Source organism: Sapajus apella, unplaced genomic scaffold (assembly GCF_009761245.1).
Source record: "Sapajus apella isolate SASKATOON/1434 unplaced genomic scaffold, GSC_monkey_1.0 scaffold7, whole genome shotgun sequence".
Classification (NCBI taxonomy): domain Eukaryota; kingdom Metazoa; phylum Chordata; class Mammalia; order Primates; family Cebidae; genus Sapajus; species Sapajus apella.
In genome coordinates, this window is record NW_022436947.1 from 47722107 (window position 1) to 47740520 (window position 18414).

The 18414-nt window shown below is 39.8% G+C and overlaps 1 protein-coding gene across 5 annotated transcripts in view; it reads right to left on the reverse strand.

The window, feature by feature from the left end:
* Positions 1–9525, reverse strand: part of KIAA1324L (KIAA1324 like) — a 267444-nt gene extending 257919 nt beyond the window's left edge. For 4 of the 5 annotated variants that reach the window (XR_004268401.1, XR_004268400.1, XR_004268402.1 and 1 more), the window contains exon 1: positions 9152–9516. Coding sequence is in view for 1 of the 5 variants with exons in the window: in XM_032276477.1 (XP_032132368.1) it covers positions 9152–9340 (189 nt within the window). In the remaining 4 variants the exon portion in view is untranslated. Of the gene's footprint in view, positions 1–9151 lie in introns of all 5 variants that reach the window. The other variant, XM_032276478.1, reaches the window with a different exon arrangement.
* Between the last annotated feature and the right edge of the window lie 8889 nt (positions 9526–18414).

Genomic DNA, 18414 nt, shown 5'->3' on the forward strand with positions numbered 1-18414 from the left:
ATACCTATGCAACAATCCTGCATGTTCTGCACATGTATCTCAGAACCTAAAGTGCAATTTTATATATATATATATATAATATATAAAATATATATAATATATATATAATTTCCATCTTTATATATATATATAATTTCCATCTTCATATTTATAGAAATATAAATCTTTATATATATGTAAATATAAAAAACATATATATATATAAAGATGGAAAGTTACAATGATAGTCCAGGTACAATATTTTGGGGAGTCTACAGTGAGACTCGAGATTCCTAGGATGGGCCCATCCAAGACTTGGCATGAAATTTTTTACTCATTAAATAGTAGGACTTAATGGGGCTGCCAGAGCAAAAAAAAACAGAAAGGCCAACAGACAATTCAGGGTTGCAGTAAGGTACCAGAAGGTAGAAGAGTGCATGAGAGTAAAAAGAACAGAACTAATTGGATTATGTCTGTATTATTTACAGTTGGTAAATTAAATCACAAAATAGCTGATTCTTAGGTCACTGTTCTAAAATCTTGCATAATGCAATTCTACTGTTCTCTCTGACTCTACTGAATGATGACTTTCGCTAACAATTTTTCTTCCACATTCAGTTTATGTGATGTGCTAGGCAAAATGTCGGATGTGAAATTAGTAATTTAAGAAATATAATTTAAATGGATAAGGATGAGACAGATATGTAAACAAACATTGTAATTAAGTGATTTGGAGCCATGAAAGAAGCAAGGGGCCATCATGTCTACTGGTGGCATGGCCCAGAAATTACAGGAGAAGAGATGAGAAGTTCTGATTCAGCTTCTGTGATGAATATTTGCTGATAGGATGGAAGTAGGATGGAGGAGAAAAGACGTTAGTGGAGATTCCGGAGTTCTAGACATGAGCAACCAGAAGAAGGAATTGCCATTGAGTGAAATGGAGAAAACTATTCAAGGAATAGGTTTGGGGAAAATGTCAGGAGTTCATTCTGGGACATGTCAGATTTAAGGTACTTATACAAGTGATGGCATCAAGGCTATGCCTGATAGGATTCCAGGGGATAGTCCACAAAGGAGATGTAAAATTGGGAGCTATCTATGTGTAGGTAGTATTTAAAGCCAAGAGACTCCTGACATCACCAAGAGTGTGAGGATGACAGAAAAGACAGGAGGGCCAAGAATAAATCGCTAGAACATGGCAATGTTAAGATGTCAGGAGAAACTGTTGAAATCTAAAAGGGATTACAGTGGATTAAGAGAAAAACCAAGAAAGTGTGGGGTGCTTGAAGCCAAGTAAGTTTCAGTAATGACAGAACAATCATCTGGGTCCAATGTTTCATAACGCATAACTTTTATAGTTAGAAAAAGTACTCCTATAAAATATTTTTATAAGTAAACAAATTTGCCTATCCATATCCCAGGTCTTTCACACTTCAATCCATCCCCTGAGAAACACTGTTCTTCACTTACATGAGAACAATAATTAATATTGGCCACTGCATTAGAATTCACAAAGCACTTTCAAATGCACTAGCATGAACTCACATCAATTCTAACATAGATGACTTTACTATCTCCATTTTCAGACAAGGAAAGATTTAAAGGGGTTGATTTGTTCAAGGTCACATAAACCAGTGGCAGGGCTCACATTTGAACTAGATTCTATAATTACCTTCAGTACTGCTTGTGCTGTAACAAGACACTACTTAGCAGTTGGAGCAAAATGTAAACATCATTCCCCCGTAAAAAGCAAACATTGGAAAACATTTACCAAGAAGGCTAACCATATTCTCTTAATATTACCATGTTTTTCTATTTTAATGTCAACCTCAGAGAAAGGTACTTATTAATTTCTATATTTGTGTCTTCTATCAGGCTATAACCTCCTGGAGAATTATAACAATATTCTCCACATCCTGTTTTATCACCAGCATCTTGCATAATTCCTAACATATAGGAGATAATTAAGAAATGCTTGCTGGTACACTTCATGGTAATGAGGGGATCTCATGGTCCATTTGATGTGATTATTTAGGGAGTTTCTAAGATACCCTGAAGAAGCAGGAAGTAAACTAGGGTGACAGTTTAGGGAATTTTAGCAATGAAACAGGTCCCTGGATTTTAGGCAACTAAACTATATTCCTGTCTTAGTCCGTTTTCACACTGCTGATAAAGACATACCTAAGACTGGGCAGTTTACAAGAGAAAGAGGTTTAATGGACCTACAGTTTCATATGGCTAGGGAGGCCTCACAATCATAGTGGAAGGTGAAAGGTACATCTCGCATGGTAGCAGACAAGAGAGGAGATCTTGTGCAGGGAAACCCCCCATTATGAAACCATCAGATCTCTTGAAACTTATTCACTATCACAAGAACAGCATGTGAAAGAGATGCCCCTATGATTCAGTTAACTCCTATCAGGTCCCTCCCAAGTAACACATAGGAATTCAAGATATTTGGGTAGGGACACAGGAAAACCATATCCATTCCTTTCTTTATACTGAGTGCAGTGGTTCTTGCTGGGCTTCAATCTCAGAGTTTCTGTTTTAGCAGGCTGTGTGCAGGGACCAAACACTTACATTTCTAACAAATTCCCAAGTAACCTTGACACTGCTGGTTCTAGGATCTCACTTTGTGGACTACTAACCTAGAGAAAAGAGCCTATAAAAGCAACACTTTGAATAAAGGTAATAAATGTACTTTCCACTCCAGAGTTGTAAATTGATTTGAGAATCAACATCAGTATATTCTGATCACTGGGTTTGTTTTGTTTTTTGAGACAGAGTCTCGTTCTGTCACTCAGGCTGGAGTGCAGTGGCACAAGCATGGCTCCCTACAGTCTCAACCTCCCAGGCTCAATCGATTCTCCCACCTCAGCATCCCAAGTAACTGGGATTACAGGCCCACACCACCATGCCCAGATAATTTTTGTATTTTTTGTAGAGACAGGGTCTTGCTATGTTGCCCAGGATGGTCTCAAACTCCTTGGTTCAACCAATTTGCCTGCCTTGGCCTTCCAAAGTGTTGAGATTGCAGGTGTGGGCCACCTCACCTGAGCTGACCACTAGGTTTTTATTTCAGAATCTTAAATCTGGCACAACCAAGAGGAGATGTTAAGATTGATAAAGATCAATTCCTGTTTATAACTGAAAAAGCAGAAACTATTCAATTACTATATTTTGAAGGCAGTGATTAGGCCTCCCAGAGAAAAAGACACGTCTTACTCATTTTTAAAAGCCCTAAAGAGCCTTAAATGAAAAGAAATTACTGTTGGCTAATAAGACGATATAATCCCTGCCCTCCATGAACATATCATGTACTAGGGGAGAGAAAACATTTGTGTATTCAAAGCCTCTGGTAAAACAAATGGTACCTTTGTGTGATTTAGAAAATAGTGACATCCACTGGGCACATGAACTGGAAAAATGTATCCCTTTTTCCAGGTAAATGCAGACCTGTGCCACAACATACAGCTGAGCATGCTGAGGAGTGGACGGATTCTTGCTCTTACTGACCCCTTTAGCTGGGTACCCTTGTTGAGAGCACAACTCACCCCTCTATATGGAGGGGTCCTGTATGTGCAAAACAGTTGTAGGATAGCATGTATGTGTCTGATAGTAAACAATAGGCTGTGACTATAATTCAGAGAAGAGAAAAGATCCTTTGTTTTTTCTAGTCCAGAAAAGGATAGGATATAGAGATGGATCTAGGTCAGGAGGCTTCCTCTGTCAGAGATGTTCTCTCACCATTACCCTCAACCTGCATCCAACTAACTCCTATTGGACCTCTGGATCTTACCTTAAACATCTTTTCCTGGTCATCCAGCTGCCCTCAGCCCCTAACTAGGATGGCTATTCACTCTCACTGCACACAGAGATTTTCCATTATAGTACTTATGGCAAATGTAATTGCATGATGTGTGGGTTTGTTTTAAAACTACCCCCCTGAGATTACAAAGCTCCATAGAGCAGAGGCCTATGTTTTGCTCATCCATTTACTGTCAATACCTACTATATAACTATATGATAAATATGTTGAATATTGAAATATTTCACAGAATACAGATGATGAAAGACAAAAGGAAAGAGAATAACCCACAGTTTCTTCAAGAGAGAAGAAAAGCAACCAAAATGTGGCTGGTGTTTCCTGACAATAAAGAATTATTATAAGATGCAAGACACTGCTGAAGAAGAAGACACTATGATAGGAAAACGTGCCACTCCATACTATGCTCTGCTATTTCCATCCCTTGTGCTAAAATATGACACTTCACAGATCTGTCAACTCTTGGTTTTACATTGTAAATATTGATGGTGTGAATACTTGCTCTCATTTGCCTAAAACATGAAAAACGATTCTAAGCATAAGAACTTGAAATGGAAAATTCACCTCCATAGGCACTAACAGGCAAGATTAATTATGTTAACTGCTTGAAAACAGAGGTTGAGTCCTAACTCCTTCAGTAACAGTGTGAATTTAGAACCTCTCACAACTTCACCCATAGCCCATGACCTTCAGGGACTCCTACACAAAGGATGTTTCTCAACCGTGCCCATCAAGTTCTGAAACAAAACACAATTATGGGTCTTGTGGTTGATATGGATTTTGAAGACCCAATAGCTTACCCAATCTAGGAAGGTACTATAACACAATTCTACTCCATCACCACCGTCTCACCTCCCAGTTAACACACAGCCCATCTCCCCCATCCCACAGGAACCACTCCGGTGCTGAGTACCAGTGACCTAATTGCAAAATTCAATCTTCTCTCTTCACTTGTCATCTTATTTGGATTTCTCTGGGCAACAGACACACAATGAGCCCTATCTTCTTCAAAGGTTTTTCTTTTTCCCACAACTCCACACTGTCACATTTCTCCTATACCAGCCATTGCTACATGTCTCCTTTGTGAACTCAGTTTCTATGCCCTTTCACGTAGCTAAAACCCAAGTCCTATCTTTGGCCCTCTTTGTTCTCACTCCCTGGATGATCTCAATCAATCCAGTAATTTCAACCATGCCTTTCACTGAAGTGATTCCCAGGTCACCACACCAGCCCACACCATGCCCCTGAGGAACTGGGCCTAATACCTAACTGCCTGCTGAACAACTCTACATAAAGTCACTCCCTCCAGAAAGAACCAAGCTCCTTATCCCAGTTCTTCTCAGGGAGGTTAAGAGTCACCATCCTCTAATCAAGTTAGAACGTTTCATTCTCTCACCCTCCACATTCACTCACTGCCAATTCTATCTAAAGCATACTAGTCCTCTTTTTGAAATCCTACTACTGCTTCCGATTGCCTACCATATAAAGACCAGCTTCTTAGTGTGACACAATGTCACTTATGATAGGCTCCTACCTGCCTTTCAGACTCATCTCTCACTAAGCTTCTCATTGCACACTGTACTCCAGTTATTAACCAATTATAATACAGTGCTGTTTCATGTTTCTGCCCTTTTTCAATGTGTGCTCTACACCTGAAATGTCTTTCCCCCAAACTAGCCTACACTCACATCTGACCCTTGTCTGCTTGGCAAATTCCTACTTATCAATTAAGTCTCATTCACTTCCTCCATATGGCGTTTTCTGATCCTCCCCAGTAGATATGACAGCCCCTTGCTTCTTTCATGGCTCCAAATCACTTAATTGCAATGTTTGTTTACATATCTGTCTCATCCTTATCCTTAAATCACTAATTTCACATCTGACATTTTGCCTAGCACATAGTATAAACTGAACGTGGAAAAAAAACTGTTAGCGAAAGTCATCATTCAGTAGAGTCAGAGAGAACAGAATTGCATTAGGCAAGATTTTAGAACAGTGAACTAAGAATCAGCTATTTCGTGGTTTAATTTACCAACTGTAAATAATACAGACATAATCCAATTAGTTCTGTTCTTTTTACTCTCATGCACTCTTCTACCTTCTGGTACCTTGCTACAACCCTGAATTGTCTGTTGGCCTTTCTGTTTTTCTGCTCTGGCAGCCCCATTAAGTCCTATTATTTAATGAGTAAGAAATTTCATGCCAAGTCTTGGATGGGCCCATCCTAGGAATCTCGAGTCTCACTGTAGACTCCCCAAAATATCAGGATCTAGCTCTACTAATTTAGCAATAATCAACCCTCACACTTACATATTTCTCCTTTGTCTTGTATTAATTTCATTTCATCCTCATAATTCAAATAATTGGCCATGTTTTATTAATAACATTTTACAAATGAAACACAGGCCAAGAAACCCAAAGAATATTTATCTTTTATAAGTCACTCCATACAAAAACCTGAGGAATTCTATACTTTCTGATGTCCAGGCATCCTTTTTTCCTTTGAATACCATTTACCAAAGTCACATCCTATTCCTGTGCTTCATCTGCCGGCACACTGACTTTCCTTTTATTTCTGTCTCCCAAACGATTGCTTCCTGTTTGTGCTTGTGCTTCCACACTGCTGATCTGATCACCAGCTGGACATTCCAACACCATCATTTTTCTCCGCCTTTCAACTCCATAATCCAAAGACTATGACAAAGGAAACTGTATTTTATGAGTTTCACCCCAGAGTCCAATCCTCCGCAAAAATCTAAATGTAACTTTTACCCATAACCCAGTTTTTGAAGGGCCTTTTTCCTGAACTCAGGCAATTATAACTGGATGATTCCCAGGCCAGTTCTCTGTGATTCTCCTCCTTAGTTGCTTTCCTCTAAAACCAAGCAAATAAAATCAGAGTCTATACAACTTTGTTAAACATGACTACTTCTATAAAAATATTGATAAATGAGGGTGACACAAACTACTGGGGGAAAATGAGGTTCAAATTGGCCTACAGCTTTTTCTATATGCAACATTCTCTCATATTGAGAGTTGGTTTTAGCTTCCAGCCTGAAAACCCCTCACTTTAACTGTCCTCACTCTGTTCCCCATCGCAGTCTGTCCTTTGTGACACTCACCTCCTTTAATATTAATAAAAAGTGTAAAGCAATAAATGAGCAGGAGTAAACAAAGAGTAGTTACTTTAACTGTGTCTTTATTCACAGGTGTTTAGCCCACAATCCCAAAAGTGTATTCAGAGGAAAGGGCTGAGCTCAAGAGGATACCCTTTCCCCACCCCCAGCACATTCTGTTACCTTCAAAGCCTGAAAATAACGTGCCCTCCCCACTTTCCTCTTTAAAATAGAGAAAAACTATGACCAATTCTGTACCTTAGCTCCTCTGGTTAGATCAGATATTAAATAGATTCAAACCCTAGGAGATCACTTGGCCTCTCCTACGTCCAAGGAACCTCTAACTCCCAGTAGGTCCTCTTACTTGACAATAATCATGGAAGAACATAAACGGATCGGTGCATTACCATGTCTAAAAACATACAGCCAAAGGCAGGCCCAATAGCATCCTCCTATCTATTTTATTTATTCCCATTTTTCAGATGGAAAATGTAAACTTCAGACCTCAAAGGATGAGTCACATGCAATTTCTAACACCAATGCAATGAGAACCTGTGATTAAGTGAACACAGCCTTCCTGAACCTGTCATCTCTCTGCAATCTTTGTTTCAGGAAGCAGACTCTTCTTTCTAGGTATACATGTGCAGGACATGTGTTCATCTAAAAGACTAGTCTAGTTGTGGAGACCAAAGGCATCACCTCTACTGGCCCTGACCGGCACCTATTTCAAGCAGATTTTCATAGTTAAGAATCAATGCTACAAAAAACAAGATTTTTCGGTTTAGAAAAATACATTCTGAATATTAAGAGTTGGGAGCTGGAGGATAAAGTTTATCTTGTCACAACTGTTAAATCTGAGATGTCCAAGAAGCAGCTTTCTGTGGAAACCTGGAAGACTGGATTATTCCCAGGTGATAGGTAAAGTTGTAGAATACAGATTAAGCTCATTATACCAAAAAGCTCTGAAATTAAACACAGTTGTTTGTTGAGATCTTGCCCTGATTTCCCCAATTACAACATTGCTGTGTGTTTGCACAAAAGCCTTTGATCCGATTCTCTTTCATTTCAGTCTGTCCTGGGACCTGTACTGCAGGAGAGAAAGATGAAAATCCATAGATGATGAATGATGTCTAGAACACAGATACTCTGTCATTCAAGCCACAATAAAATCCAGAAGTTATAGCAACATACACAAAGAAAAGGGTCTGGCCTTTCTTCCCAGAGGGGCTATTGGCTAACCTATTTTTGCTACATTAATTAAAATGACCCATCGCCCTGATTTCTATCCATTCCATATATTCTCCCAACACAATCAAAGTAGGTCAGAAATGTTGCTTCCTTCCCCTCATTGATTTTCATTAAGAGGATGCACTTTCTGGAACACTAAATGGAAGGATAAACACCCAATACAAGTACCGATGGCACCCCCTGTAAATTTTTGGCACACTGTCTCGTTCTTCTAAAAGCCAGGGAAAAATCTCATTACCCATAGTTTATCCTTTTTGGCTGTAAATCAACAATAATCTCAAGCTATAAAATACACCGCGGCAACACTTCAGCCAGGTAATAAAGCACCTCCCAAAAGGTGCTTTATTCGCTCTGTCTTTTCTAATTTTCTACATCATCAACCTGCCTCTTCTCTACCAAGTACATACTCTTTCTTTTTTTTCCAAATTCAAATCCACAGTTTGTCAGAAGGATGCCAAGTGACACCACACACTGGCTTAGCAAAGCCCCAGGGCCTTATCAGGAAGCTGAGGGCAGGGGAGTGGGACGAAGGCGTCTGTAGAGACGGGAGTGGGGACGGGGGAGGAGGAGCGGGAAATCCTCCGGTGTCTGTGTCTGGCTCTCTGGAAAAGCTGTGATGAGACGGTTCTCCAAATCCCACTGGCGGGGCTTCCCCAGTCTCCTCCCCTTCCTGAAATGTTTCTCTTGACCCCAGGTCCTCAAACCTGGCTCTCCAAAAACGGCGCCGCAAAGTCCTGCAGAGCCACCAAAACACACGAGCGCCGACAGAAAAGCATCCCCCGAGAGACTGCAAAGCCACACACCCTCTCCGGGCCAGCTACCGGGGCGGGCAACTTCACACCTCGAAGCAAACGAAAGCCCCTGTACTCCAAGCAAAGGAAAAGGGGATGGCAAACAGAAACAAACAGGCGCCGCTCTCAGCTTTCATCTTCCGCTCCCTCCCCACCCTCAAACTCCAGGTAGAGGACCAGGTGCGGCTCACCTCCCGGCAAGGAGGAAGCGGGCGGCTGGAGGCGGAGGGCAGGTCCCCAGCCCAGGCCGCCTGGCAGCCGGCGAGCGCCCAGCAGCAAATCCAGGCGGGGCTCCAGGGCGCCGAGCACCCGCGGCGGGGAGCCTCCGCCGGCCGCCCCCGGCCCCTGCCCCGTACCGGCCCCCGGGTGCGGAGCAGCATCTTCGTCCCGCCGCGGTCGGCGGGCCGGCGGCACGGCAGCCTTCCCGGGGTGCGGCGGCAGCTCCGGCTACCGGGCCGCGAGGGCTGTGCGCTCGGCTCGCCGCTCCCTCGCCCCCTGCCAGTCCGCCTGCTGACAGCTCCGAGGCGCTCGCGACTCGGGCAGCCGGCGCTGGTGCTCCCGTCACGCCGGAGGGAGGGACCGCGAGGCGCGGGCGCGGGCGCGGGCGCGGGCGCGGCGCGGGGGCGGGACGCGGGGCGGGGACGCGGGAGCTGGGGCGCAGGTGGCGCGGGCGGGGCTGCGGCCCATTCCGATGGGTCCCAGGGGCTGCGCGCCGCTCGCCGTGCGCTAGAGGGCGAGAGAGGCTGGGGACCCCACAGAATCGCCTCTCGGGTCCCAGTGGCCCACGGGAGGGGGGCTCCCGGGATGAAGCCAGAGTAAATACAGGACATCAGGACATTGTTTTCTGGCGGCGGGTCTTTAAAAAGCTCCCGACTTTCCTCATTGCACACAAACACGCAGATGCGCCCTGGGAACATCCCTTGTAAAGATCCATGCTGGCTAGCGTCAGATCGAATTTCTAGGTGATTAGGGTGTGCATGAAATGGCGGGGAAGAAAGAGGACTGAGGTTTAGACGTAGTGGGTGACTCAGTTTTCTCACCTATTTGATGAAAATAATACCCACCACATAGGATTATTATGAGGATTAAGTTGATGTACATTAAGCACTTGGAAGAGTGCCTGGCACACAGTAGGTGACATGTGTTGGTAGTAGTAGTAACCGGAATTATTGCTGCTATTGGTGTTATTTCATGGAGATGTGTAACATTGGGCATTAAGCCCTGAGTTTTCTGGAGGAAACAGTTTCTCCATCTGCACAATGATTGGGGTGCTCTTCGTTTTTTCTTTCATTCAAAAACATACTGAACTAGGTGATGGGCACCCACTGGTCAACAAGACGGACATAAGGATTTCCTCAGTGGCAGGAAGCTCAAGATCCCTTCTTGATCTAAGATTTTGTAAATGGGAGAGTTATCGTGTTTTTCAAAAGAAGAATCCAAATTTCTGATAATTGAATACCTGGACAAATCCACCTGGCCCACTCATTATAAGTTAGCCTGTGGCACATTTGTCTGTGGCACTATCTCTAGTGTCCTTTTAACAAAATTTCCACATGAAAGTCTCTCTGTATATGCGTATGTGTACACATATGCATGTGTATCATACCTATATTCTGATTATCATAATATTCATTATAAACATTTTGGAAAATATTGAAGCGTATCAGAAAGAATATAAAAATAAGTAGAGACCCTACCACCCAGAGAGAACACCGTTAATGGTATTAACATGTTGAGGAATTTCCTTCCTGTTTTTTTAACTCTGTGGGTACCGGAATAATAATTTGTAACCTGTTTTTTTTTTCCTTAACAACACAAATAGTTTCTCAAGTCATTAAAGTTTCTAACAACACAACTTTAATAATTGTATAATATTTTCTACTCTTTAGATATATGTAATTTACTAGTAGGCATTAAGTATTCAGTGTTAATAATTCTGGAAGGAATGCTCTTGGAACATAATATGTGTGCATATCTTTAAATTTTTAATGATACCTTTCTAGAAGTGAAACCATTGGATCATGTGGTGTGTGCATTTTTAGTTTTTGATGAATAGCATACAAATTCCTTACAAAAAATCTGTAAGCCGGGCGTGGTGGCTCACGCCTGTAATCCCAGCACTTTGGGAGGCTGAGGTGGGTGGATCACCTGAGGTCAGGAGTTCGAGACCAGCCTGACCAATATGGTGAAACCCCATCTTTAAAAAAAGAAAAAAGCTGTAGCAATTGCTACCAGCAGCTTGAGTATTTATTTCACATCACTCTAGATTATAATACTTAGATATTTATCATTTTGATAGAAAAATGTTATTTTTAAGTGAATTTTTATCATTAGTGACATTGAGTAATTTTTCACATACATCTAGCTATTTGCATTTTTCCTTCTTATGTCAAGGTATGAACATTTTTCACTGGCTCACTTTAGCCACTTTATTAAAGTTCTATTTTTTATTGATTTGTAAGCAATCTTCGTAAGACTTGTGTATGTTTATCATATACTTAGAAATACTTTTTTGTAGTCTTTTAAATGTATTTCTGGTAACCTTTCTAGCAGAAGATTGTCATCTTTAGGTATTCAAATGTAGCAACATTTTCTTTTGTGATTTCTTCCTTTTTTATATATAGTAAGTATGTGTATCTCCACAAAAATCATACAGATGCCTATGTTTTCTTATTTTATATTATTTCCTTTTTACATGTTCTTCAATTCACATGAATTTATAGGAGTCAAATTATGTTATTAATTTTGTCATCTGACCAAGAACTAACAACATGATTATTACATTGAAAACAGCTTCTTTCCTTATAAAAAGAAAAGTTGTCCAGTCAATATACTTGGATCAAATGACAATTGTAGATTTTCTGGAGTGGGACAATTTGCCACTTTCAATAAATAATTTTCTCATAGTTGTCCCATCCATAAAAAAGATCTTGACCTTGGATAATTAAAATCAGCATACAGGCTGACAGAGAAAGGAAATGTCAAGAAAACTCTAAGATCCCCTTGTACCTGTTAATTTAGGATATAATAGCAAATTATTCAAAGTTTGTGATTATCTGATCAATAACTTTACTCTTAAAACTAGTTTCATAAAAAAAAAAACCTTAATAGAAAATTCCTAATGAAATTTTTGCAAGGAGGAGTTTAAATAGCTTATAATCACTAGGTAATAATCACTTTTCCATTTTATTTTTGCAGTGTATACCTAAAAATTGAACGAACTTTGTTAAAAAAATTAAAAAAAAAAAAAACCTTAGGTGTATCAATAAAAGCCATAGCCAAAATGATGCTATATACATAGCTTTATTTTCTTTTTAACTTAAATCAGATTGTGGTATAAATAACCCCAATTTTTAATAGACTGTATAAGCACACAAAAAAAATTAGAAAAAATAATCTGAATGAATTCAAGTAGCATTTTTTTTTCTTTTGAGATGGAGTCTTGCTCTGTCACCCAGGCTAGAGTGCAGTGGTACAATCTCAGCTCACTGCAGCCTCTACCTCCCAAGTTCAATCAAGTCTCCTGCCTCAGCCTCTGGAGTGCCTGGGATTACAGGCACCTGCCACGGCACCCAGCTAATTTTTGTATTTTTAGTAGAGACGAGGTTTCACCATTGGCCAGGCTGGTCTCAAACTCCCAACCTCATGTTCCAACTCAGCCTCCCAAAGTGCTGGGATTACAGGCATCAGCCGCCTTTTTAAAATTAATATTAAACCGTCAATGAAAACAATAATGTAACTTGTTTTCTGTATCAAATTAGCAAAGAGATAAATATTCTAGCAAATGTATGCTGTGGATTATACACTCAGGAGAATATGTATTTCTGGAGGATAATCTGGCAATATGTATTAACCGCTTTTAATATGTTTATGCCTTAACACAGTAATTTTTTCTTCTAGGATTCTAAGGAACTAATAGGTAAGAAGCACAAAGTTTCTGTACAAGAATACTCACTATCATTTAATATGATTAAAAATGAAATCACCTAAGTGCCCCAAATAGGGGAATGGTTAAATAAATTGTGCTTCTTCATGTGGTAGGATGATGTATGTATTAAAAATTATGTTTGCTGGAGAATACTAAATGAATTGAGGAAATGTGATGATATAATGTTAATGTAAAAAGCTGGAAACAAATCCTAATAAACATCTATCCTCCACAAAGCCATAAGAGTGATATAATGGACTTTGGAGACTCAAGGGGGGAAGCTGGTAAAGGGTGAGGGATAAAAGACTGTATATTGGGTACAATGTACATACGCCCCTCAGGTGACTGGTGCATTAAAATCTCAGATATCACCACTAAAGAACTTATCCATGTAATCAAAACCACTTGTACCCCCAAAACTATTGAAATAAAAACATAAAATAATAAATAATGTATCCTCAAGTAGGATGTGCAGGGGGTTGGGGAAGAGTTTAAGTGTGTTTTATGGAAGGAATATCACTAGAAGGAAATAAACCAAACTGTTGGCAGTGATTATCTTCTAATAGGAGTGTAACAGATGTTTTTCCTTTCAGTTTTACAGACTCCGTGTTTTCAATTTTTTCATAATTACATATTATTTTTATAATCATTACAAATTACTAGAAATGTTTGTATTCTTTGATGCCAATCAATTCTACCTGAAGAAATCATCAAAGATGTATACAAATATGTAGGAACAATATGCAAGGACAAAATATCCACCCATGTTTTTTGTAAAATAAATGAAACCTAAATATTTAAGACTAGGGACAGTAAATAATGCTATTCAATAGTATATTATCCTGACACAAAGAATTATTTTATGAAAGGTGTCTGACAGGGAAATGCTTGTGAAAATCCTTTCAGTTAAGTGGGTGGAAATCATGATATGAAATTTATTGACACATTCAATGTAGTAAAATTATAAAAACATGGACAGAAGGATACAAACCAATTATAGAATACTGATTGCTTCGAGGAGAAGAAAGGAGAATGAGATTCGGAAGGAATGTAAAAGGGGCTTCACCATTTTACAAGTACTAATAAAGTATCATTAGTGCTTTATTTCCAAAAGGAAAAAAGAATGAAAGGGAAAGAGAAAAGGAAGAAATATCTGAAGGAAATATGAACACTGTAGCATTGTTTTGTTGTGAGTGTTGAATGGCAGTTATATTAGCTAACATGTATTAAGTACTAAATATATGCCATTACTGTTCTAAAACCTACTACTTCCTTTAACCCTTAGAAACAATCCTATGAGGTAGGTACTCTTATCTACATTTTACAGATGAGCAAATAAAGGCACAAGCTTCTCAGAAAAGACAGTGTGGGGTTTCAAACACAGGCAGTCAGATTCTAGATTCATTCCAGATTCTAGGGTTCACCCCCTTAGGGAGTTTTACTACCCTCTTCTATTTTCTTGAAATATCATTTAAATTATTAAATAGAATATGGTCTTAACTAGGTTTTAAAAATCATATTTTAAAAACTGAGGATAGGCCAGCTGAGTAGCAAATGTGGTGTTTTCTGGACAAAATGTATGGATAATTTTTTTTCTATTATACTTCTTCGTACTTCCAAATTTTTTATAGAAAATACATAGTTCAATTTTAAAACAAGAAAGGTGGGCTATATCAAAAAGAAATATGATACTTAAGCTATTCTATTACATTCTACCTTTTGTACATCCATTTGGTCACCATATCTAAAATAACCGTAGGGAAAGAAGAATGCAGAATCGAGGAGGAAAACTAGGATTCTAAAGGAAGCAAAAGAATGATTTCAAAAAATGGAAAATGGGTCATATGAGGAAAGGCTAACTTAGGGTGTTTTGAGTTGCTTTCTCCGAGTCCATGAAAGCCTTTCACCAGAGGGATGTATCTCCCTTGCTCTCTATTTTCCTTAAGGATCAAAACAAAACCATTTGTACTTAAAGGAGAAAAAATTTCACTTGGATATAGAGTTTAACCTACTATGAGAAGTTGTGGAAATATTCAAGAAGAAGGTTGTATTAATCAAGGTTCTTCAGAGAAACGGACAAATAGGACATGTGTGGGTGAGAGAATGAGAGAGAGAGAGAGAATTGGCTCACTATTATGGAGGCTGAGAAGTCCTACCGTCTTCCTTCTGCAAACTAGAAACCCAAGAAAGCCAGTAGCATAATTCAGTCCAAGGCCACAGCCCTGAGAACCAGGGAGCTAGAAGTGTAACTCTCAGTCCAAGGCTGAAGGCCTGAGAGGCAAGAGCTCTGAGAGCAGGAGAAGATGGATAGCCCAACTCGAAAAGTGAGACAGCTGGTTCTTCCTCCACCTTTTTGTTCTATTCAGGCCCTCAATGAATTGGAGGATCCCCACTCATATTGGTGAGGGCAGATCTTGATGTAGCCTACTGACTCAAATGCTAATCTCTTCCAGAAACATCCTCAAAGACACACACAGAAATGTTCTGCCGGCTATATGGGCATCCCTTAGCCCAGTTAAGTTGATGCATAAAATTCACCATCACCAATGTGATGTCAGACAAACCTGCATTTTAAACTGAAACTCCACTTACTTACTGGCTGTACGATCTTGGGAACATAACCTAATCACCCTTGACTTCAGTTTCTTCACCTGTAAATTAGAGCTAAAAATAATTGCCACTATAGGGCTAGTGTACAATGAGTTAATGTGTTATAATACATGATGAGTTATCTGCTATGTTTATTGGTATATTTGTATAAATGTTCCCTTCCTAAATTATTTAAGCCAGTACATCCCCAGTAGAGTCCAAAACCTCCAAGGAAAGGATGCATCTCCAGCATCTTCCTAGACCAGGAGATTTCTTTAAGAACTTTTACTAAAAGTGGGACGGAATGAGTATAAAAGAGTCAAACTGCAGGCTAGGTGCAGTGGCTCAAGCCTACAATCCCAGCACTTTGAAAGGCTGAGGTGGGCTGATCATTTGAAGGATGACCAGCCTGGCCAACATGGTGAAACCCCATCTCTACTAAAAATTAGCCAAGAATGGTGGCATGTGCCTGTAATCCCAGCTACTCAGGAGGCTGAGACAGGAGAATCACTTGAACTCAGGAGGTGGAGGTTGCAGTGAGCTGAGATTGCTCCGTTGCACTCCAGCCTGAGCAACAAAGTGACATTTCATCTTAAAAAAATTTTTAAAAGGGTCAAACTGCAATTCTGCAGCATTTCACCTTTTTGCTGCTCAATATATATAAACATTCTTATTCCTGCATTCAAATTTCCATATCTGGATGATGTTCATTTCTCTCTAGTTCAGTGACAATTCTGTCTTCATATTCTGAAATCCGTTGGGGAAGTTATGAAGTTAACTGTCACCAATCCATGATATATTAAAAACTAGGGATTTGCAGTACTATTCAGCAATAAAAAGGAATGAACTATTGACACACATTATAACTTAGATGAATCTCAAAGGCATTATGCTAAAGGACAGAAGCCAGTCTCAAACTGCTACATACTGTATCGTTCCATTTATATGACATTCTCAACAGGACAAAACAGTGCTAGAAATCAGTGGTTGTCAGAGGTTGGGGTGACAGTGGAAAGACATAACTATAAAGAGACAACACAAAGGAGATTTTTAGAGGTGATGAAACTGTTTTATATCTGATTTGTGACAGCAGTTACCATGTGTGTTAAAATTCATAGAACTGTATACCAAAAAGTTAATTTTACTTTATATTTATTGAAAAATTAAGTTTTTAGAAAAGAAGTGAAACCTAATGAATACTATGTTTTATAGGTATTAAATATTAGGAAACACTAGAGAAACAAGTGAGGAAAATCATTCATACAATTACATACATAGAAGAACCAGGAAGAAAATGTCCGCAGCTGCAGTCATTTTCATTTGTGCAACTGCTTTTGAGATCATCTTTGGTATTGATAACTTTCTTCCGCTATGGTCCCTTTATGTTCAGCTAGCATCTCACAGGGTCATGTTTCTTTATCTGGTGAGATTAATCACTGAGTGGTCTGAGTCTTGGTGGACCTGACTAAAGAGGTTGCTGTAGTCTTCCTTGAACTTTTTCTTTGTTTGTTTTTTGAGACAAGGTCTCCCTCTGTCACTCCGACTAGAGTGAAGTGGCACAGCTCACTGCACCTTTAACCTCCAAACTCAAGTGATCCTCCCACCTTGCCCTCCTGAGTAGCTGGGACTACAGGCATGCACCACCATGTCCAACTAATGGTTTTACATTTTTTGTAGAGGCAGGGTTTCACTGTGTTGCCCAGTCTGGTCGCAAACTCCTGGGCTCACGTGATTCTTCTGCCTTGGCCTTCTGAAGTACCATTGACTTTTATCACTGTTTGTCACAATACTATGTGGTGCTTCGGAGGAATCCCTGAGCTCCATCATAGAAAATCATAGTAAACCATCACGGGAAACTTTTTTCCTGCCTGGTCCATCAGCAAGAGAAACCCCAAAAGGCCAAGTAGCACACTCGACCTCCAGTTCAATTGTATCCTGTGATGAAACATTTCTCCACTGAATACTGTGACCTCCAAACTAGCAGAGTACAAAGTAATGGATTTGGAAAGCAAAAATGTTGTGCATTGGTTAGTCAGTGTTAAAATGAGGAATACCACCCCCACTTCACTCCTCAGTTTCTGGCTTTGGGAGAAAGAGCATCATATATTAGTCATAAATTCAGATAATGTACTTTATTTTAAAGGACAACTCTCTGCCCCCCATGTCAAAAGATGTTGTTTCCCAGCTGACACAGTAAATAAGTCTTCCTTAGATCATTCTGCTATGCCATAAACCAGGTGTTTCTGAGTGAAGGTTTTCTGGAAATACAAGGGAAACTCAAGAACATTGGTCTTAATTATTTTGCTGTAAAATGAGTCTATTGATTGATTAAAAGAAAATCGTGTGAAAATGCATAATGTAAATAAGATATTCATTAAGTCAACAGAAGCAGCATGGTAGCCCAAAAAGAATGCCCTGCAATAACTAGTTTGTTTGTGACCCATACAAACCACATCCAGATTGTTTATTTCAGTAAGTACAAAACACTGTTCACTCCATAATTGAGGGGACCCAATACAATCAACCAGAAGGCAGGCTGGTCCCCTCATTAGATCATACACTATTAAGCATTCACTACTGGTCTCTATTGCTGGCAGATCAGGCATTCAGCCATAGTAGCAGCCAGGGTGGAGAGAGGCAAGTAATTTGTTATTGAGGCATGCACAGTCTTCATTGCTGCTAAGATGGAACATCATTAATGAGCTCACTGACACAGTGAGGTGAAGGAAGAAGTTGGCTGACATCAACCACATGGGTCATCTGGTTAACCTGGTTATTGAACACTTGGTGAAAAATCACATGGGACACTAATATTCTCATACACTGGACCCATTTCAAGAGGTTCAACCACATAATGTTTTTTTCCTACCTTTCTTATCAGCAAGCTTCCAAGCATATTCCTTCCAACTCCTTTGCCATATAGAGAGACATTTAATT